The sequence below is a fragment of the Brachyhypopomus gauderio genome, chromosome 10 (genome assembly GCF_052324685.1).
Source record: "Brachyhypopomus gauderio isolate BG-103 chromosome 10, BGAUD_0.2, whole genome shotgun sequence".
Classification (NCBI taxonomy): Eukaryota; Metazoa; Chordata; class Actinopteri; order Gymnotiformes; family Hypopomidae; genus Brachyhypopomus; species Brachyhypopomus gauderio.
This window is the reverse complement of record NC_135220.1, coordinates 24,676,678-24,699,011: the sequence shown is the minus strand read 5'-3', so window position 1 is coordinate 24,699,011 and position 22,334 is coordinate 24,676,678. Positions and strand designations below refer to the sequence as shown.

Here is a 22,334-nt window from a genome sequence, read left to right as displayed (position 1 = left end):
TTCCCTACAAGAATCGATATTGAATCGGATCGAATCAAATTGAAAATCGAATTGAATCGGGATCTTGTGAATCGGAATTGAATCGAACTGGGAAATCAGTAGTGATACCCACCCCTAGAACACAACAACACAACTGCCGCTGTAGAATGAGGCGACCAGTAGGGGGCCCGCCGTACCGTGACAGTACAAAAACATTAAGAGAAAAACAAAGATAAAAAGGAAACAAACATAAAATAAGATAATGAAATTATTAAAATAGACAAAATAATGTAATAAAGTCAATAATATGTAAAATAATGTAATAGAATAATATGATAAAGTAATAGAACAAAGAACCATTAGTATTTCTTAACTAAAAGCAGATCTAAACAATAAGGCTTTGAGACTCTTCTTGAAGCTGTACAGGGATGAAATATCTCTGAGCTCGTCAGGAAGAGAGTTCCAGAGCTTTGGGCCATAGTGGCTAAAAGCACCCTCACCAAATTTAATCGGCTTTTAGGGATCACCAGTAGATTAATGTTTAAAGACCTGAGAGACCTGACTGGAACGTATCTAACCATCATTTCACTAAGGTAAAATCAAATCAAAATCAAATAAAATTTTATTTATATAGCGCTTTTTACAACAGTTGTCGTCACAAAGCAGCTTTACAAGTGCCGAGTCCTAGCCCCCAGTGAGCAAGCCAAAGGCGACAGTGGCAAGGAAAAACTCCTTAATTGCTCCCTAAAGAGGAGCAAGGCCATGAAGACATTAAAAAATGTCTAATGTCTAATATGTTTCTTGTGAATTTGTTTGGCAGCATGTATCTTTGTCCACAGTACATGCAACTGGAGATGCATGGGGTATTCCACCATGTTCCACCAAATCAAATAGATTGAGATGGGGTGGAATAATAAGGTGTCAAAGTGTCAGTGTAAACACAAAATATGATTCTGTTCTGGAACAGGTTCTGGAAGAGGTTTCCTCAGGCACCTAATGAACATGTGTTAATGCAACTATTAAAACAAAATTTTCCAGTCATGTTCTACATAGTTCCGTTTATTTTAATTAGTAAAAAGGTGGCAAATTTTGACTAATATGCCTATAAAATGGATAAAATGTTTAAAATAAAGATTGTGAAAAACAATAATTATGATACAATAATTTAGGCCAAGAGTCAGTGTTACAAATTCTCAATAACTTGACTGAAAACAAGCAGTTTTTTTTTCAGGAACAGATAAAAAGCTTCCAAGCCTAATTCCATAGCTGAAGATCATTTGGCAAAAGTGTACACACCATTATTTGAACCGTATTAAACTTGATGACATATACAACTTTATGACATATACAATTATACAATATAATTATTCATAAATACAATGCTTTTCAGTCTGTTTAAATTTCTTAGTTCTCTTTTATATTTAAGTTTATGCTTGTTCAACCACTGGATGGCAGTATAAGAAAGTACATAATTCACTCTAGAGAGATTTTAGTGCAGCTAGTATTTGAGGAATTATTTTAGATATGGTGAGATAAATGTTGATGCTTAGGCCTTTAAGAATGTGACTGAGGTTGAAAAGTGCCTCAGCTCTAATTGTTGCTGGCTATTCTGGGAATCTAGGCAGCATGGTGGCTAGCATGTTTACCTCAGCAATGGGGTCTTGGGTTCAAGTCCTTATCTGAGTGGAGTTTCCATGTTTCCCCACATGTCTGTGTGAGGTTTTTTCCAGGGTCTCAAGTTTCCTCCCACAGTCCAAAAACATGTAGGTTAGGTAAATTGGCTTTCCCTGAAAAATGGCTAGGTTGTTTTGCCAGAATTTCTCCTGTCTATTGAAATGGCCCTTATGTTGATCAAAGCCTTCGTGAGTCAGAAGGCTGATGCCCCTCCCACACACCCTGCATTCCTGCATTCTTATCCTCTTTGAGTCTGAGCACCCTAGCTAGCAAGTGAATGTCATCGCATTAGTAGATATATCACACAGCAGTGATGTTAAACTGAAATGTTGATTATGTTTGTACATATGGATTGATATACTGCAGTGATTGTCTTGGAGACCTAAATTTGATTTTATATACCACATGGTCTCACACAAATCAGGGCTTCTTGGTAATACCAAAATTGCACAGTGTAGAATCACAAGTTAAACATATCAAAACAGGCCTGTCAGGATATGCTGACATTAACTACAGGAAAGTTGTAAGATAGTCATTAAGGCATTTTGTACTGAAGTCCATGCAGTTTTTCATTGAGCTAGCCGTTCATGGCCTATACTTTTTATTTGTCTAGATAGACAACATAAAAACATACAGATTGTCAGAACTAGTTAATAACGTTTAGCTTGTGCCCAAATTTCAGACGTATCTTAAACGCGAGGTCCAAAATCTAGGGAGCTGCACTGGTGTCTGGCTCCTCGCCATTTTAGAGTGACTACTCTGAATACTTACTTTGTGGGTAAGGGAGTCATGCTGTCCTTGCTGACAGGTGAGAAGGACAAACCAAAAAATGTTGCACTCTATTTTAGAAAGCTAAGCAGTTTGTAGCATAACTACAGCAACTACAGCTCTTTGCCATGAAGCTACCATTTGAGGAGTTGAGGCACTGGTTCAAGGGAGCATGTCACCCCTTCAAAACCACAAAGATACTCAACCCCATACAAGCCCAATGGTCAGTGCAGAATGGTGCTCATCTCCTGGGCAGACGCTGCCAGCACATTGCCTTATGTGATGAGTGTGCACAGAACAAAACACTTTGTACTCCATCTACTGGAAAATTTCTCCCGCTGCATACACCACACCACCCTAGACAAAGGACCAAACAGGTGTAGTACCTGGTGGACTGGGCAGTGTACAATCCAGAAGAGCGGTGCTGGCATCACAGATCCTGGATCCTGACTCGGATCACCTCCTTCTACCATCCACCCATGGCAGGCCTCGAAGATGAACAGGATCCTTCAGGGGCGGAGTCCTGTCAAGGTGTGCTGGGCCCCCAGTGAGAGGGATACAGCCACTGATCCAATCCCCAAACTTTACACACATGCACACTTTGTTTACTTGCATCGTATTAATGTCCGCAGTAACTTGTCTCCAGTACTGCAAACTGAGTCAGTGTAGTGTCAACACCTTGGACAGGCCTACAGCTGCCAAGATTATGCACGTTATCAGCAGTGGTCTGCATTTGCTGTTTTTCTTTTATTTTGTCACTCAACACTAAGTTTGCTTTGTCTAACTTGTCTAATAAAAACATGGCCATGGAGCCCTTGTGTTTCACTCCCTCTCTGCCTTGTGTCAACATATTCTCATATTTGTACCCCAAAGCTTTCTCCAAAAAACTCGGTTCTGTTATACCGGAATTTATCTGAAGTAACAAAACGCACCATTAAGTAGACAATTACAGCAAAGTCCTAAGACTATGGGTTGGATGGCAATACCTCATTTTTTATATTATTACTGTATATCTTCGGATTATACAGTATTAGCTCTATTATAACCCTCACTCACTTCATCCAGCCTGGCTTCAACTGGAAGCTCTTTCAGCTAGTCCAGCATCCCCTGAGCACTGGTGAATTCGTCAATCACAGGCCCTCACCCAAGCTATACAAAAAAATTTATAGTTAAAACCTCTTTGAGAATTTGGAAAAAATCCAGACCTTACAAGCCTTCTCCATCTTTTTGGAAACCTTGTGAATTTTTTTTTCTGAATAAGGAGAAGAAATTCCAGATGAACTCTGGGTATGGGCACAAAAGAAAGTATAGTACTTAAATACTCTGTCTGTGCAAAGCACAGTCTCATGCAGTGTTAAAGAATATGTCACCTTCCTTTTACCAAGGTCAGACTGTCACAGATAAGAACATAGATGTTGGCAAGCTGTAGTAAAGCACCTGCGCACATTTTGGACCCATCCCTCTCTCTCTGCCCGTATTGGTCTGAAACATTCAATTCATTCACAGATATTGTAGGTAAACCCCATGCCGTTGTTGCCCTGTTCGGGACAAACCCATTTTTCTCTAAGAACAGAGGCTGGCTTTGTGTCATTCGCCACCCTCCTTGCAAAAAGGCTAATGGTACCTAAATGGAAATCCCCTGATCCCCCATCTCACACACCACAAGAAATGTGTTCAGTTGTTATAATGAAAAGAAAATTAGGACTGGTTCAACATGAAAATTTCATATGATTTGGGACCCCTTTTTGAATATATTAAAATCGTGCCCTAGATGGATATCCCCTAAGACATTTCGTGGCTCATTAACACCGCTTATTGTTTTGTAACTGGCTGACCAACGTAAATAAATCAAGCAATGGGGCTTTTTCCCCCTTGTTTGCTATTGTTTTGCTTTGTCTGTTCTCACACTGTTTTAAAAACTCAATAAACTCACAGTAAAAATAATAAAAGATTACGTCTTTTGAGTTTGTTGTTATTAATAATAACGCAACAAGATGATTAACTTTAATTAACTACAGGATAAAAACATAAACAAATATATCGACATTCTTTTCAGTCACTTTTTGCTCAGTGTTAAGTATTTATGAATGAACTAAACTCACAATTTACGAAGTGGTTATTGCGTAAAAGGCTCCGCCTGTCATTGAATAAGAACATAGCTCTGAGAATACCCGCACCGAGATTCTTTTTTACTCCAAAGCGTTACCGTCATTTATTACGTATACACATTTTACTGTTTACTACTGTATACACTATCTTCTGGACGAGAACTCAGACTGCCATCGCATTTACATGACAACATCATAAACGGATATAACAGATAATCTACGTCGTGACAGCCTAGGAGAAAATGGACATTTGGTTGGGGAAAGTTGATTAACCTGTGAACTTCACAGTAGAATGCTTTATTTTCAAGGGTATCGTCTGAAATCATTTTCCTGGAACAATTAATCGAAGATCTATTTGACAATGGTAAGCTTTGAACACAGTCAGTTTGTGCATAACAGTAAAGGTGCTTATGTCAATCGTTACACAGAACTTGATTTAAATCTCGTGCCTTAAATTGAGAGTCAACTTACAATGTGACGCCACAACTTATTTAATTTAACTAGCTTATTCGTGGCTATACTTAGATGCTTTTTAAAAATATATATTATTTGTTTCACCTCTGAAGACAACCTATAAGAAATTCAGTATACCATGTCATCTTTATACGTTATATATATAATTCAGAAAGGTAAAAAAATGTTTGAAAATGTTATGATTGTGCCATGCGTAGCCTATACATAAATTACAATCATCCTAAAAAATAAAAGTAATAGGAGCTATCATATTTAGAATTTATTCTAGACAAGTGTAAATGTTACACATTATAAAAAGTAAATTGTAATGTAACTGAAATGTTTTGCTTTGAGTAAAAAAAATGTATAGCAAAGTCTTCCTTATGCCTCAAACTATGACTATTTATGGGTTCGCTGTTACAGGAATCGGACTCCAAGTTATTCCCACTTCCATAAACCATTTACGAGCACTGTGTTTATGTTTGTTGTTTTCAGGGCACCTGCGCATTCAAGAAATGATTGGCTTTAAATACACTATGCCTCCAATCGCTTTCCAGGATCTGTTTTTGAATATATATATGGTCATCTTTGGTATTGGGATATCCGTCTTCATCCTGAGTCTAATCTTTTGCTGCTGCTTTATAAGGTAACGATCGTAACGACTGCCAACCTCTTGGACAATTGTCACGAATTGCTGATTAATATGACGTACCCTACATTACCAGACAAGCATTTCACATAGACTAGTCATTTCTGCTCTTTCCGCTCAAATCCTAGGCATTGTAGTTAGTCCAGCTCCTTTTTGTAATTTAAATAATACGTTTGATGGACAGGAGCCTCAGACCGCTTCCTGTGGTCTGAAGTACTTCCTGACTCAAACAATCCAGGAGCCGATCCTATCATCTCTTTTTGTTCCCGGTGCTATTTTTATCTTCTGACCCCCAAAGACTCACACCACTCCCACACCTTACACTGCAGAATCAACTTGCCTAAAAATATTATATGGCTCGCTACATGTCCGATAATATACGTTATACTTTCAAACGAAAGGAGGAACAATATAATTAATATTATACAGATAAGATTATCATCCAAAATCATCCAAACACACCAGTCACCAGTCTTAGCACACAAAATATGAAAAACCTGTTCTGTTAAGGTAGTCTGTTATAGTGTGTGTGTGTGTGTGTGTGTGAGTGTGTGTAATAATCTATCTATCTATCTATCTATCTATCTATCTATCTATCTATCTATCTATCTATCTATCTATCTATCTATCTATCTATCTAATAATCTTATTCCTACCATGTATATGTCTGAAAATGTCTGAAGTAAAAAATATAGACGTCTGAAGTAAAAAAAAAGTTAAAAAAAAATTTTTTTAATAAAAACTTCACTAGATACATTTCAGTCATTCCGGTGTTTCCACCCAGAACACAGAAACACAGAAAATTACTGTCTCAGGCTTACAGTAGGAGGTTATATATTTCTCCTCCCCAACCACTATGGGTATGACCTTTGGTGTTGACCCTGCAAAGTGTATCTTACACGTTGTGGATCTCCTTGCACCTCCTTGTTGTATCTTGAGTGGAGTGCCCCATGTGCTGGGAGGAGTTATGGGGTCTTGTTGTATCTTGAGTGGAGTGCCCCATGTGCTGGGAGGAGTTCTGGGGTCTTGTTGTATCTTGAGTGGAGTGCCCCATGTGCTGGGAGGAGTTCTGGGGTCTTGTTGTATCTTGAGTGGAGTGCCCCATGTGCTGGGAGGAGTTCTGGGGTCTTGGCACTGGCAGCTTCTGGTTTGTCTCTTGTTTAGCTTAATATGCCTGCTGTGTATCTGATGACTGGCACAGCATACATGTTTAGGAGTTTGATCTTATTGTTCCCATTCAGCTGATCTTGAGAACCTGCATTACTTTACTGTCCTTTTTGTCTCTGCCTTGTGGTTCCTGTGTTTTCAGAGAATGTACAGGTATTTGGAGATGTCCTCCAGGTCTAGATTCCATTCCATCTAAAGTCCCATTCCATCTTGGTGTCACCCATACAGGAGGTGATTGTATTTCAGCTCTGGAATCTATACCTGTAGACACTGTTATTGATGGTCTGGCTGAGAGGTTTCAGGTCTATGCAGAACACCAGTGAAGACCTGAGCAATTGTTTTTTGAGTTAGCTTCTAGCGTTGTCATCTACCCGAGAAATACTGAGACGAGGAGAGACGAGCCTTTCCCGAGATCTGCCCTGGGACAGCCACCTCCTGCATAACCAGCTATGATGAAGGATCAACCCACTGCCCTGGCCCCTCCCACCACCCTGCTATGATGAAGGATCAACCCACTGCCCTGGCCCCTCCCACCACCCTGCTATGATGAAGGATCAACCCACTGCCCTGGCCCCTCCCACCACCCTGCTATGGCTGTATCTCCATGGCCCTGCACTACTATTACCAACCACCAAGAAGTTTAAGGCTGAAGAGGAATTACATAGAGAACTCGTGTATATAAATACACACAAATATGAGAATTATTTATTCTTCCCATCTTTTCTTTGTTTATGTATCTCTCTAATTGTTGTTATGTGGTGACCGCCATCGGCCAGAGGAGGATGGGTTCCCCCCCTGAGTCTTGGTTCCTCTCAAGGTTTCTTCCTCATGCACTTAGGGAGATTTTCCTTGCCACTGTTGCCCTTGACTTGCTCACTGGGGGCTATATAAATACATATTGATTGATTGATCTAGTATTCAACTGAGAATCGATCAACTATATATATATATATATATATATATATATATATATATATATATATATATATATATATAGTTGATTGATTATATATATATATATATATATTAGAACACACACAAGTGGTTACTAGGGGGCTGTGGTGCACACATGCCCAGAGCGGTGGGAGCCCCCTAGTAATCACTAGTGTGTGTTTGTGTGTGTGTATTGCACAGATGGGTAAATGCAGAAGACAAATTTCAATTGCAGTGAAAAATCACTGTTGACAAATATAGCACATTTCTTTTTATCTATGTTTAGTATAATTTAGAGCTCCACTGCTGTTTGTGACTCATTGTGCTACTGTGTTTCCCCAGTAAATTGCAACATCGAGCCCAGTGTGAGACATTTGACTACGAAGTGGTAAGAGAGCAAAGGTCATGAGGCGATACCTTATTATATGCACTAGAGTATAAAGATGACATGGTATCCTGAATTTCTTATAGGTTGTCTTCAGAGGTGAAACAAATAATGTCAATTTTCATGAGGTAGGCACTTTTCTTTTAGGTCTGGTTTTCAAAGATTAGTACATGTCCTACAGTAGTGGTGACACCAACTGACATTACAGTTCACTCAGACGCAGAGTTCAGAGGTAATTTTGCACTGTTAACACGTGTGGTTCCCATCCTCAACCAACTGCCCTGTCTTCATTCTCCTAGCAAACGTGTGCAGTGTGTTTGGAGGACTTCAGAATAAGAGATGAGCTTGGGACGTTACCATGCCAACATGGCTTTCACAAAAGGTAATTTCCAGACATGCTCAGGAAGGGGCTTTTATTCGATTACTGACTCACAGGAACGAGGAACTGGTCATCATAGGTACAACAGGCAATAGAATTAAGCATGGTGACAAAAACATCGTCATATACTTTTGTAAAACCGCCATTAACAAGGCATGGGCAAAGCACAGGGCAAACACATTAACAGGGCAAATAGCAATGTTATTCCGCTGGCCAATCAAATTACGGTTACGCCGCAGACATTCCAAGAAACATCTCTGATCTTTCCATTCCACTCTTCTCCTGGAGTGCTATCAGATGCCCCACACCCGTAGCACGTCTAACGCGCTTTGCACCTGTGCACCAGGTGTCTGATGAAGTGGCTCGAGGTCCGGTGCACGTGCCCCATGTGCAACAAACCCATCGCTGGTCCCACGGGCCGGGTGGGCAGCATACTAGACGAGCTGGTGTGAAGCGTCAACACTTCATATGCTCTGCTGACTCTGATGAGCGAACAGGTTTGGGCTTCAGTTACTAAAAGGGTAATATTTCTAAACTGAACTCTCAGCCCTCTCCTGAGGATGCAGAAGGCTGGCGTCCTGATGCTTTTGTCGTACTGGCTTGTTGTAGCCAAAGTAATGGATCGGACTGATGAATACAATTTGTGAGCATGGCGTAAAAAAAATAGGAGTAGTCCAATTTCAACCTTAATGGGAGAAATGTGTTTATTTTGTACAGCAAAAGACCTCATTGTGTTTGTCATGAGTTTCTAAATTTCATAGGATGCTATTTATTGTAACATTTAAATAGTAATGAGTTTCTCATCCATGCTCAATTAATGGTGTCCATGCATGTTGGTATGTTCCCATGTCATATGTTCAATTAAATTGCTACCAAATTAATGAATCCTGTGGTGGGTTTTTGTTCATTTTTAGGTTTTTAATGATGCTGTGTGATGGTTCAGACTGCTCCCTGCTGGAGAACCAGATGAATTGTAACACATTTGTCCAGATATCAGAAAAGATTTTAATAATCTCCGTTCCATGATAGAGATCTGATAGATATTTCATGGTTTGAAGACCTTGAGGATTCTAAACTTGAACACAGTCATCCACTTAGAGACTTACATCTACTTAAAAAAAAAAAAAAAAAAAAAAAAAAAAAAAAAAAAAAAAAAAAATCTTAAAACATCGCTGATGAGGCGATTATAATACATAATACAAAGCCATGACACATGTAAGGTCAGAGAGGAATGGCTTAAAGAAATGTTTAAAAAAATAAATAAATAAATAAAGTGGGGGGAGGGGGTCCTAGTGTGATGGGAATGCACGAAGGGATTGAGTGGCAGTAGTCTTCAAAGTTGCCCACAGTTGGCGATGACAATCTTGGCAGAGCATTTACCACTGCTACTTCCTTTGCGTTCGATAGCCTTAATGACATCAATACCTTCAACGACATTCCCAAACACAACGTGCTTGCCATCCAACCTGTGAAAAAGGAAAGATGCGTGGACACTTCAATTTGCTTCTCAAATAGCCAGCATTCAGATATTTACCAGGTAAGCTGCAATAGTCGCAAGTGTTTTTTTTTTTTAAGTAAAAGCTAAAGATTCTAGTTACACTGCTTGCAAAATTGCCAAGATGTTGTCCAGACGAGTCTTGGTGTGCAGGCTAGTTTGATTTTGCACATTTGTCACACCACACATGGTTCTTAGATTCCATCATTTCATAATTCAATTCCAATCATGGTTACAATAACAGAACAAAACCATGCAATCTCACATTCAAGTTCTTGTAGTTCAGTGAGATGCATGCTGCTGATGAAACACCTGGTGCAATGTCAGAAACTACAGCGCATCTGGCAACCGCAAGAGAACACGCCCACAGCAGAACCTGAAGAATCCAGGTTCTGAAGAGTCTTTACCAAGCGGTATCAGCCGTGCAAATGAAGAACTGGGAGCCATTGGTGTTGGGTCCTGCATTAGCCATGGACAGAGTACCCATGCCCATGTGCTTTAGGTTGAAGTTTTCATCAGCAAACTTCTCGCCGTAGATAGACTTCCCTCCAGTGCCATTGTGGTTGGTGAAGTCGCCACCCTAAGGTAGGAGGGACGGAGCCACAAGATTGGTTCACGTGCAATCAGAATCTCAATAGTTGACCAATGAAATGGCAGATGAGAGAAAATGTGAGATTTCCCAGCTTACCTGGCACATGAAGCTTGGAATGACACGGTGGAAGCTAGAACCCTTGTAACCAAAGCCCATCTCGCCTGTGCACAGTGCCCGGAAGTTTTCTGTTTGGAAGAGGGTTAGGAGTGAGTTTCCGAAGCAGGTGAATTGTAAAGAATTGCGTTTTTCTTGCTGATACCAGAAAAGAAAACGAAGCCTACCTGCAGTACGTGGGACAACATCGGCTCTCAACTGCCTCAGCAGTCAGATTAGAAAAAAGAAAAACAAAAAAAGAAAACAAACAAAAAAACAAACAAACAAAACATGATCATGAACCACTGGTGTCATAACATACGGTCTCTGCGTGCGTCTGATCTGCCTTAAAAGTAGTACACTGAACCTGGCACAATTCCAGGAGTAACAAGTCTCAGTTACATTAGCCTCCTGTCCCTATTTAATGATTTAGAGGTAAAGTGATGCATCCCAGTGTAACCACACCCTCGGTAACAACCGCGCCCAAAGTGACATTACAGCCACGTGAACAGAATTAGACAGAAACATCTCTAAACATAAAAAGGGGTTTCCAAGCAGCGTCCGCATGAATTATTAACACGACACTTCTCGCGGTTCAAAAGATGAAGGGTTTCCCCTAGTTGTGGTATTTCAAAAGCGTCTGTATCTCACAGGTTTATGGATGCAAGAACGTGTACGCTTGGTCTTGGTGGGCTGCAGCTAACCAGCCAACCGCGCAGCAACGATAGTGCGAAAAGTGGACTTCCGGTAACGAGACTCCCGGTTCTCTTTAGTTGACAGCAAACGGGTTACTGTCTAGAAGTATACAAACTACTACCAGATATGAAGTTCACTTGACTGGGTTCAAGTAACTAAACGTTAGGTACATTATCTGCCCGGATGGGGTTTCCTATGCGCCGAGGGTAACGGGCAAATTCGCTAGGTAACAAGACCGGCGAGGGCGTGTCGGAATATGCTTTTCTCCTTGAAAGGACCTAAAGCACCCATCAGAGTAGTAACTCTCAAAATAACAAGAAAACCAAATCATCATATTAAAGGCTATGCTGCAAACGCATGTAAATGTAGTTTTTTTTTTTTGTTTTATGAAACTGAGCTATGGCAATTCAAAATGGCATCTTGTGCTATGAAAAGAATGACGACGGCATAAGAAGTAGTGTAGGCTGTTTGAGGCACTGGCGAGTCTGGCTGCCCGTCTCCAAACGTTTGAATCAAGGGTGGTCAATGTGATGCAGTGACGGATGGCAAAAGACGCACCAATTAGTCTCAGTGTTTAACCTCCCGCTAAAGATATTACACAATTCACAACAGACGAGCAATCCGTTTATGCAATCTCAACCGGCAACAACGGGCACACATAAAACATTCAGATGACAGCAAATACAGAGTTGGTTATATATTTTATATAGCCAGCGTTAGATAACGCGGTAAACTGATCAAAACATCATCGATTACTTCTTGCACAATTGCACCAGCTTTATGGGTTTTAAAGATCTCCTGTATGGCATGAAAATGGAGTTACTACGCTACAATGACTGTATATGAAGATAGTAAACATAATCTATTACCAGAATTATCTATGCAAGACGTTTCGTTTTCTAACTAGCCATACTGAACTATTAGAGATTATTAGCTAGTCAGATCAGTTATTTTTAAGCATGTTGGACAAAGATGCTGTTTATAACTTACCTCCATCACAATCCTTCCTGCGCTGTTATCATCAATAGTGATGTCAAAAAAGACTTTAGGGTTGCCCATGCTGAACACGGTTGTATTCTGCTTTCTGTTATTTAGCGGTTAATTGAATCCTAGAAGGTGCTGCAGCTCATCAGCGGACACGCCATAAGAAAAAAACTAGAAGTAGCGCGGAGACCTTTTTCCAATTGGAACCTATGAAGACTCGAGACTGCTGATTGACATGGACCTTAGCCAATTAGATACTTCGGAGGTGCATAAATTACGACCAGCTCCAATGTCAGGCAAAATCATTAAACCAGCACAGTTCAAAGGGAATGATTTGATTGACATTGAGATTGGCCCGTTGTAGTTGCTTTAAATGACGACAGTAAATTTTAACCAACAAACCCTGAGTGAACGGTACCGATGTAGGTCCGTGTTCAGGCGGCTAGTACTGTCCATCATGGCGTGAGGGCGTCGCCCGAGTAATGCAGGCTACTTCATTCTTTATTATGGCAGAAAGGTAAAAAGCGACGTTTATATACATCAAGAAACGCCTGTACGAAGGGAATCCACAGGAACACTTGATGACTGTGTGAACACCTTTCCTCTTTTAATCGCAGCTTATTCTGCGCGCTTTCCGTCAGGATAAGAAAATAGCATTTAATTAGAGTTTGAACGTCAACAGGCCTGTAAAATGCACTGGACACTGCAGTAGCACATTTCGCTACAGACGCTATAGGCTGGAGACACGCCAACAACTCCCCCACGGCGTCTGCATGCTGCAGTCAGATGGGCTGGATTTACCGCAGCCGACAGACACAGATAGCACGTGGCAAGACTCATGACGTCGACAGACAGAAAGCTCGTGCCAAGACTCGTTACGACGTCGCAAATAATGAAAACGAAACACTATGGGGCTTAAGTCTTTACTTAAAAAACATAATGGAAATATTTCACATCTTTAGAAAAACAAAATGATTTAAATTTTACAAGTTTAATTCAATTGCCAGAACTTAAAGATTCACCTACACATGACAGTCAAACATTTTTCAAAACAGTATGATTAACAATGTGTGTGACTTGGTGCTGGTCTTAACGAAGTCTCTCAGCTCTTTTATTGAAAACCTTCATAGTCACATCTGATGATGAAATTAACTTTTTTTTCCTTTTTTAAAAACAAATTCATAAACTTTGCTAGATAACACACAGAGATGCATACAGGTCCACCAATTATCTTTATAATTATTATAACAATAATTATATAATCAAAGATAAAATTGTATGATACACAAATGTCTTCAAAAACAATTGCACATCCAATAAGTCCTGACACTCCCTGGATTATTATGATACAAACTGCACATAGCCAACAGGGTCCAGAGAGCAATTATAAATAATAAAATAAGACTAGACAGGAACCAGGGTGTGAGCTGCTCCATCTCCTCAAATCAACCGAACCAAAAAGGAAAACAGAGAAAGGTAATGCAACACAAGCATATCTGACAAAATTAATGTCATAGTGTTTAAAGTGTGTGTGTGTTTGTGTGTGTGGTAATTCTAATATCATGGGGTAAAGAGTGTTCACACCTGTAACAATAATCTTATTTCTGTACATATTTTCAACACAGATCCTTAACTGCTTAATCTTCGTCCATGACGGGGTCAGATCTTGCCTTCAGACCAACATCTAACCCATCAGGAGGCTGAAACTACAAACAGTCGAGATGAAACCGTACAGCTCACTGGGAAAGTTGAGCGGAATGCCCTTGTTCAGAGTTGGTTTGAGAGCGCGTTTGTGATATACCCTGTCTGCAATATGATTGGATAGTTACTTGTGCTCTGAGTGACTGCTTCCTTTTTTGGCCGGACTCTTTCCTCTACTGAACGAGCTGGTTGTCTGCAGGACCCTCCGTGTACTGAAAATCTCCTGCCCGTCAAAACGCAAACAGAACCGATTAGCGAACGTGAAAAAGGCGTTCAAGGGTGAACGATCAGTGGTGGGTTTTCGTCCCCTCTCCTCCTGTCTAGCATGACGGAGGCTTCGGTCAGGAAGACGAAGCTCTTTAAGGGGGAGGAGGACAGGATGACAGACGGAGCAGAGGACAGGGCCAGAAACCCCGGGTGCAGCTAAGGGGCCTGTGTGCGCTCACACACACACACACACACGCGTGTGCTTCTTCTGTTCAGTGACCTAATATCTGCATTCATCTGGAGTAAACATACGCTTTCCTTCCTGTCTCCGGCGCCTGGAAGAGGTGTCACGGCACCATTGTGCGATACATCACATGTAGGTGGTACATCCCCCCCCCGTTGCTACTGCGAGATACGTTTTCGTGATCTCCGGACAATGGCGCGGAGGGTGCAGAGGTTAGGCGGGCGGTTGTGGGCACTGCGCGACTAGGGCATGCAGGCTGTGTTGTCTAACAAAGTATAAACTTCTGGACTTCAAGTAAAGTACAAGTTGGTGAGATCAAGTCAAAGTGAGGAGATATATATATAGTACGGTAGGGTGCTAGCTTACTGGTGGATGTTCGTCTGAACCTGCTGAGGTAAGGCGCGAGTGTGTCTTGTGTGTCTGCAGGGTCTGCTTGCAATCCCAGCTCTTCCGGGAGTTCAGCTTCACAACCGAGGTAAAAACTATTTTGGCTTTTCCCTGTGTCGTCCTTGACGGAGCTCATAGCTTTTTGAACATTCGTCCTTCCTCCTTTGCATCCACAAATACAGGAGTTCAAAAAGACCGCGAGTACTAATTCACACTCAATTTAAAACGTGACGCATGGGGGCGGAGCCAATCCCATCAAACGTGGAGATGATGAGCCAGTCCCAGAACAGCTCTGTGCTCCTCCCAAAGTAAATGTCATTTACACCAAGCACAAGTCCAACATCAGATGAGGTGCTTTTCTACAAATGGGTTTTGCAGGAGCCGGAAATATGAAAAGAGACTCTTTTAATTAAAATAAGAAAATCACAAAATCTCGACATAGTTTGGAGGCGGACTAACAGTAACAATGTCACATTAAAATATCTTCTGCATTTTCCTTGCCATGAGAATTACTGCATTCCAGTCTCAAAGGAACATGGTGGGCTAAGAATTAGACTCAAACATATACGAGGGACCCCTGACCCACAACCCCAAGTCTCCTAACTGTGTGCTGAGTGTGTGTTGGGAAGGGGGAGAGGTTTTTTCTTTTTGTTTTGTTATTTTGTGTTTGTTTTTTTTTGTTGTTGTTTTTTTTTTTTTTTATAAGGACAGTGTGGCTAAGCTGGAGTTGCCATGGCAGCAGCGAGCACGCTCAGTTGCTCTCGAACAGTGAGAGCAGGTCGTCGTTGCTGTTGTTGGGGAGATCGGGAGGTCCCAGGTAGGACAGCAGCTCGTCCGGGTTCGTGAGCTCGGGAAGCAGCTGTAGGAGAAGAGGGGGAGAAAAGGCGTTGGCTTGCACATCTCTAGCCAATCAGAAAGCTGGGCTGAACCCACATGCTCCAAAGTGTAAATGTTCAAGCACGCTTTGACCTCGCCAAAACGAGCGCGATGAAGTTTGCGCAGCATCACAAACGCACAAAGAATCGGGCGATGGGGTGTGAGGGGCGTTCTCAGCTGTGACTCACGTCGAGGGCGGGCTCGGCGACATCTCCTGGTCCCCCAGGGCCGGCCAGGCCGAAGGTGTCCGTGTGCAGCCGGGGGTTCTGGGCGCCGCTGCGGGGGTGCATGGCTCCGGCGGGGCCCAGGCCAGACGCACCGTGCAGGGCCTGGTGAGGGGGCGGCTGCGGGGGGCGGCGGCTGCTGCTGCAGGGGATTGTGGGAAGGGTCCATACGACTGGAGTGAGGCATCTGTAAGGAAGAGGACACAGATTAGCGGGGTGTCGCGTAGCACGTAGCGCGTCTCCACGGGATGGAGAAGCGAGCTTCAGCATTAAATATAACAAATGACGAAATGAAAAATGGAACAGAGATGTCCCGGACGACTGGCAGAAATGCTGTACCTGGCTAGACATGGGGTGGCCCATGGGCTTTTCAGGGGTCAAGAGACCACTGGGTAGGTCAGACTGGTAGGAGAGGGGCGGGGGACCCGAGGCAAATTCCCCCAGGGTCGGAGTGCCGGGAGCATTTGGGAAGTCCGAGAAACCTGGCTGGCTAGAGTATCCCGAGCCGGCTGATAGAGGGGAACAAAGGAGACGTGATTAGCGTCAGCCTACGGGCTTCATTAGCAAACGTGACCGTTACAGCACCACCCACAAACGCTACTGTACCTTGGCTGGGGTAATCAGGTGTGCTGCTGCTGCCACCTGGTGGCAGAGACTGGTAGGGCGAGGAGGCTGGGCCCAGCGCTGCGATCATCTCCATGACACTGGGTAGGATCATGTGACTGGGGCTGAGAGTACGGCAGCGCTTCAGGGCCGGACCATCCGGATCCTCCTTAATGTGCAGGTCGGGCTTCACCGGGACCGGCTTCCAGCTACACACTGGATCGATGGTGATCTCCTCGTAGTCCGAACTGCTAGATTGAAACACAAAGGGCCGTAAGAATGAGAAGCACATCTGCATTTCAGTATGAAACTGTTTAAAACTCCATTAAAACAAAGAAGCAGACAATAGGTGCCTAGCTGTGACTGAGATTATATACGGAATTCGGCGCGTAGCGATTAGTAATCTGAGGTGAAGATGATGCTCACTTCTGGATATAGATGAGAATGCCAAGCATGTACTGGTCCACTTCCAGCCCCTCCAGAAGAGCAGTCTTACTGCAAACACCAGAGAACACACACAATATAAACAAAAACGTGCCAAGATGCATCAATACATACCTAAAATACCTCTAGATGTCACTTGTAATCTTGCCAGGTAAAATACACCTTACAATAAATCATGAGGTTAGAGGACTAAATACTGTGCCACACAGCTGACCTATATGAGGGTGTTCCAAGATCGCGGACGATGGTGGGCTAAAAATATGGCCAGAACAGAACAGTGTCTCTTACTTGCACACAGGACAGCGCCAGGTCCCCCTCTCACAGTTGAGTTGCAGGTAGGACTCCAGGTCAAAGCACTGCGGTGGGGGGAGAGACAGACGGGTATGGATAAGGCACTTGTACTAAGCGAACATGACGCGTTAAAAGCACCAGCGATAATTCAGTATGTCCAACAGGGGGCGCCAGTATCGCGCTATCGCTTCACGCCGGGAACTCCCAACTGAACACAATGGGAGTGTGTGGAGTCCGCTGCTAATAATGACACGGAGAAGTGCAGGAATGCGTCACCGACGCCAGAAGTGGATTATTCAATAACGCGGAGAGTCTTCAGTGACTTAAACGTAAACGGTAACGGGTGACTAGATGTTCGGGACGCACCTATCCAGGGGAGCATATTAGCTGGCTAACGTTCTGGTTAATTTCCATGGTGGTCTGTTTAACTCCCACGACGGCGGCGCTAATCTACCCATACCTCTATAACCGTTAGATAAGGGCTGCCCGGAGTACACTTTGGTCACGATCGGCCTTTCCTGGAAGGTTTTTGTTCGTTTTGTTTTTGTTGACAGTGTTTGTGGAAGGTACTATGGGGCTACACGAGTAACACGATTCCTGAAAGCTTCTGTCTGGTTTACTATCCTGTTATTTAGAAAACCAGAATCTGATCCCAGGAACTCAATTTAGAGTGACCAGCAACCATGTAAGTACAAGAGAGATGTCCCAGTTGTAAAAACCAGTCCTGAACCCCCCCCCCCCCCCCAAACACACACACACACACACTGCAACAATATTAATTAATATCAATAATATCACCTGTATGTGTCGGCAGTCGTGGCCGCGGGCAGGCAGCTGGATACGGCGGAAGGTGATGGGACATTTGAGGGAGACCTTGATGGCGGTCTGCTCGACGCCGTCCTCCCCGTTCAGACCGGGGGTCCCCGGGATGGTCCCACTGCTGAAGTTCCTCTTTACTGGGGAGAGGAGGGAGCAAACGGAGCGTGAGCTTGGGGCAGGGGCGGGGTCAGGAGAGGGAGGGGTTAGAGCAGGGGTCTCCCAACACGTCGCTCGCGAGCTACCAGTAGCTCGCCACCCCTTTCCGAGTAGCTCGCCAAAGGGCCAATGAATTACATATAAATTTGTAAACCTAATTGGTCCCATCGAGAAATCTACTTAAATTTATGTCCAATCAAAATTCACAGTTGTCCCTCCCCTTCTAACACTAAATGATTATTCGCCAATTATACAACAGTTAGTTCACAATCCGACTGGTTGAGAAGTGTTATAACCCTGCAGATATGTGTGATAACAGCACGGTATTCTCATTCTCTGTATCACTCCGCGGACGCGTTGTCAAGTAACGGCATGTACATATATTCACGATAACACACTCCCTCTCGTGTTCTATTGCTCAATTAGCTGGCAATCAAAAAGTTAGGCTGCCGTCAAAATTGAATAAACCAGGGGTCACCCACGTCATGAGTCGCCCGCGGGCTTGTTTTAAAAATAGCTCACTATAGCGCCATGCACCAAAGCGCTGCATCGTTTATGTTTTTGCTACTATTATAGATTGTCCGCGGTTGCTAGCGGTCTTCCCGCTTAGCAATTGACACTCGCACACGCAACTTTCGTCCCCCCCCCCCCCCCCCCCCGGTAGCCCTCCGCAATAACTGGTATCCAAGAAGTAGCTCCCAGGTCCAAAAAGGTTGGAGACCCCTGGGTTAGAGGGAGGGGTCAGGAAGAGGAAGGGAGGAGTTAGGACTCACTCTTGGTTACACAGTGTTCGGCAGGCAGGAGCCTCTTCTTCATCAGGCCCTGTAGCACAGAACGCACAGATGGCCGGTGGACCAGCTGCAGCACGAACAGATGAGACTGGAGAGACAGACAGAGACAGGCAGACAGACAGAGACAGGCAGACAGACAGACAGGAGAGAGGTGCACCTTATAAAATGCAAGGTAGACAACATCATTCTTCACAATAAAAGCAGTGGTGTGTTCTGCAGAATCATCAGTGTTAAGATCATTCAAACTGGGGCATCACACACACACACACACACACACACTTACACAGCAGCAGGCAGTGACGGTGATCTGGATGGTGTTGCGTCCTGGCTGGCACACGTGTTTCAGGTAGAGGGGCTTGTGGGACGTCTTGTTGTCACCGCGCTCGATGGTGAGGGGCGTGGCGTTGACGCTCACCTGCACAGAGGCGGGCCAGTTGGTGTTCATCTGCCGGTCTTCGTGATGGTAGCACTTAAACTGCAGTTCCAGATCCGGCCTGGGAACCCACACCATGGTTTCATCAGTACACACACACACACACACACACACACACACACACACACACACACACACACACACACACACACACACACACACACACACACACACAGAGACAACTACTGCACGTCCGTAAGCATGTAACAGAAGCGTGTGTACTTAAGCATGTGACACCAGGTAACCATCGACCTACAAGTCCTGTACCACAACATTCCAGAATGGCACATCTGACCTCATCATGAGGGTCTTGTAGACGGAGTCACGCAGCTGGAAGACGTGGTTGCTGACGGCCAGGTTGTGTTCCAGGCGGAAGGGCTCCAGCACCACCCCGTCCCGCACGGGGAAGGTCAGACGGAGGTCGTCGCTCGGGTTCCCTGTAACCGACCGGTTCGGGAGTCAGAATCGCACCTCCAGAGCACGGACAGGATTTAAAAGGACGGCGCAGCTAAATAGTTAACGTGTGAAATAAACGTACGTGGCAACCTCGCCCGGTAGTGGCGCTAGCTACCGTGAGGGCCGTTTAGCCGACCGCACTTCGATTCGTGTTTCTGGCTCTGAGACTACGAGGCGCTACTTATTTCCAAACACAGCGAGCAAAAAGAACGGAAAGGAAACCATGCGCAAGATATGGCGACCGCAGTCGACACAGCAACACGGAGACGGCCTGGCAGGTCGGAGGCGAACGTTAACGGCCCACGCGCCGCATCGCAGACGCCAAGTCCTGTGAATCTCCGTCTAAAAGCGGAACGAGGAGTTGTGCGGGTGCCATGACGATTGCGTAAGGGGGTGGAGCTGCCGGGTTAGGGTGGAGCGGGTACCTGTAGGGGGCTGCAGCGAGCTGATGTTGGGCTTGACGTCGGGGAGGAAGGGAGACTTCACGTCCTGTCCGGGGGACATGTACGGCGGCATGGTGCTGCCGGGGGTCATGGGAGGGGTGGGGTTTCCTGGGAGGGGTGAGCTGGGGTATCCGGGCATTGCTCGCCCAGGCTGTGGGACACACACGTCACACACACATACGTCACACATCAGCTGCATTACAGCATGTTATTCTCACCAGCCGTTTTAAACAGCTCCCAACATGGACCAGGCGCCCTCGGGTACAAGGTCCGACCACGGCGTTCCCGAAATGGTCAAATATTAACCAACTCAGAGAGTCAGAGAGAGAGGGATAGATCGAGGGAGAGAGAGAGAGAGAGAGAGAGAGAGAACTGACCCCGTTCACCGCAGCCTGGTTAAAGGTGGTGTACCCTCCACCACCAGCCACTCCGGTTGCCAAGCTGCCGTGGTTGCTGCCCTGCCCGTTGAACTGCTCCGCCTGGGAAATGAACAACAGTTCAGAGGGAAAAAAATTAAAATAAAAAAACCCCCACCGTTAACCATTAAATGAATAAATAACCTCCATTTAATTGTGCAGAAAAATAATATTCGATGCATCGGCACAATAACTGCAGTATAATAATAGCAGATACAGTCATTTTGCCACTGTGTTTTTCGCACAAATCCCACAGACTTGTGCCTTGATGCAAGTGACGATTACAAGATCTTTTTCACATGCAGGATTCAATTATCTGGTGGTGGCAGATTCCACGGGCTTTGCCCTCGCTGTGAGAAACCGCTGACCACAGAACCTGTTCCGGGTCTCAGCCGACGGGCCGCTGAGGACACCTGCGACCCCTGACCTCCGACACGCCCCCTTACCTTGTAGTACTGGCCCGGGTTGCCCGGTCCTGCAGAGTACTGGCTCATCTGCTGTATGGGCATGCGGTGGCCCGTGTAGGAGGGCGACGGAGCTGAACGTTGGGGCCCGGGCCCGTGGTACTGCACCGTTTGCCCGGGGTACGGCCCCGCCCCTCCCATCGCTGAGCCGTACTGTTGCCCCGGGAACCCCTGTGGAGGAGAATACTTCCTGGTTCATTTTGAGCAACGCGAATACCCGAGTATTATTCTGAATTTCCCTCTGGCTTTGATGGAACTATGGTCATCTTGAAAGACCGTCGTTAAATGGCCACGTTCCATCCCGTCCTGACCTCGGTGTTGTAGGGGCGCTTCAAGCCCTGCTGGTGTCGTGGCGGGGGTCCCTGCTGGGCCCCAGGGTAGCCGGCATGCTGGGGCAGCCGCTGGCCCTGGGACGGGTACATGGGCCCCATGGAGGGGGGTCTGGAGCCCACCATCCCGGAGGGGGCCATGCCGGGCGGGCCACGCGGGCCCGAGTGAGACAGGAACTGGGTGTTGTAAGAGGAGGCGCCACCCATCTGCAAAACACAAACAAACAAGCCAAATAATCAACACAAATAAACAAAGCAACACGTATCCACGCTTATCAGAACGTAAGACCTGTGGGCTACTGGACTACAACAGGTCCAAACAGGTCCAACTCTCACTCCCTACCCCTGCAGTAATGATGCGATCTACTACCTCCGAGATCTGCGGTTACCACGGGACTGGGGAGATCCCAAGCGACAATTATACCCTTAGTTATATTAATTAAAACCACCGGTCTGGAATGAAAATGCTGCAAGCCATGTCTGGCCAGCAGGGGGCGCACAATGAGTACAAGCCCTGGGTTTAGGCTCAGCTCTCCACCAATGGCCCACGAGATGAACAAGGAATCAGAGCTACAGTCATGGTTAATCCGACATCCCCTCAGCAAGCTACAGCTCAGCAGCTGGTTACTGTTATTAATAAATACACCAGGGTTGATGTAAAGGTCATCAGGGGTCAACATCACGCCATTCTCTGT

At 44.7% G+C, this 22,334-nt stretch overlaps 3 protein-coding genes across 7 annotated transcripts in view; 1 reads left to right on the top strand and 2 right to left on the bottom strand.

Annotated features, from left to right (window-relative positions):
* Nucleotides 1–4,588: 4,588 nt before the first annotated feature.
* Nucleotides 4,589–8,976, top strand: LOC143526080 (RING finger protein 122). Its single transcript, XM_077020721.1, has 6 exons — nucleotides 4,589–4,893; nucleotides 5,478–5,628; nucleotides 8,074–8,119; nucleotides 8,203–8,244; nucleotides 8,416–8,498; nucleotides 8,842–8,976. The coding sequence occupies exons 2-6, from the start codon at nucleotides 5,498–5,500 to the stop codon at nucleotides 8,945–8,947; spliced, it is 408 nt and encodes a 135-aa protein (XP_076876836.1). The 5' UTR covers nucleotides 4,589–4,893; nucleotides 5,478–5,497; the 3' UTR covers nucleotides 8,948–8,976.
* ppiab (peptidylprolyl isomerase Ab (cyclophilin A)) lies at nucleotides 8,516–12,801 on the bottom strand. 2 transcript variants are annotated; one of them, XM_077020719.1, is made up of 5 exons: nucleotides 12,362–12,798; nucleotides 10,864–10,894; nucleotides 10,679–10,767; nucleotides 10,398–10,570; nucleotides 8,516–9,961 (listed from the first exon to the last, which is right to left on the bottom strand). In XM_077020719.1, exons 1-5 carry the CDS (start codon nucleotides 12,428–12,430, stop codon nucleotides 9,829–9,831), a joined length of 495 nt encoding a protein of 164 aa, XP_076876834.1. In that variant the 5' UTR covers nucleotides 12,431–12,798; the 3' UTR covers nucleotides 8,516–9,828. The 2 variants fall into 2 exon arrangements, with proteins under 2 accessions (XP_076876834.1, XP_076876835.1); XM_077020720.1 differs by lacking the exon at nucleotides 10,864–10,894 and having other exon boundaries at nucleotides 12,362–12,801.
* A 463-nt stretch (nucleotides 12,802–13,264) lies between these two features.
* zmiz2 (zinc finger, MIZ-type containing 2) overlaps nucleotides 13,265–22,334 on the bottom strand; it is a 9,311-nt gene continuing 241 nt past the window's right edge. Inside the window, exons 2-17 of one of the 4 annotated variants that reach the window (XM_077020670.1) lie at nucleotides 21,622–21,846; nucleotides 21,293–21,481; nucleotides 20,808–20,909; nucleotides 20,413–20,581; nucleotides 19,827–19,968; nucleotides 19,382–19,592; nucleotides 19,081–19,186; nucleotides 18,131–18,288; nucleotides 17,330–17,397; nucleotides 17,024–17,092; nucleotides 16,601–16,848; nucleotides 16,334–16,503; nucleotides 15,959–16,181; nucleotides 14,874–15,753; nucleotides 14,185–14,279; nucleotides 13,265–14,061 (exon numbers count right to left, since the gene is read on the bottom strand). In XM_077020670.1, the coding sequence (XP_076876785.1) occupies nucleotides 15,611–15,753; nucleotides 15,959–16,181; nucleotides 16,334–16,503; nucleotides 16,601–16,848; nucleotides 17,024–17,092; nucleotides 17,330–17,397; nucleotides 18,131–18,288; nucleotides 19,081–19,186; nucleotides 19,382–19,592; nucleotides 19,827–19,968; nucleotides 20,413–20,581; nucleotides 20,808–20,909; nucleotides 21,293–21,481; nucleotides 21,622–21,846 (2,223 nt within the window). In that variant the 3' untranslated portion in view covers nucleotides 13,265–14,061; nucleotides 14,185–14,279; nucleotides 14,874–15,610. Of the gene's footprint in view, nucleotides 15,754–15,958; nucleotides 16,182–16,333; nucleotides 16,504–16,600; nucleotides 16,849–17,023; nucleotides 17,093–17,329; nucleotides 17,398–18,130; nucleotides 18,289–19,080; nucleotides 19,187–19,381; nucleotides 19,593–19,826; nucleotides 19,969–20,412; nucleotides 20,582–20,807; nucleotides 20,910–21,292; nucleotides 21,482–21,621; nucleotides 21,847–22,334 lie in introns of all 4 variants that reach the window. The other 3 variants (XM_077020668.1, XM_077020669.1, XM_077020671.1) reach the window with 3 other exon arrangements.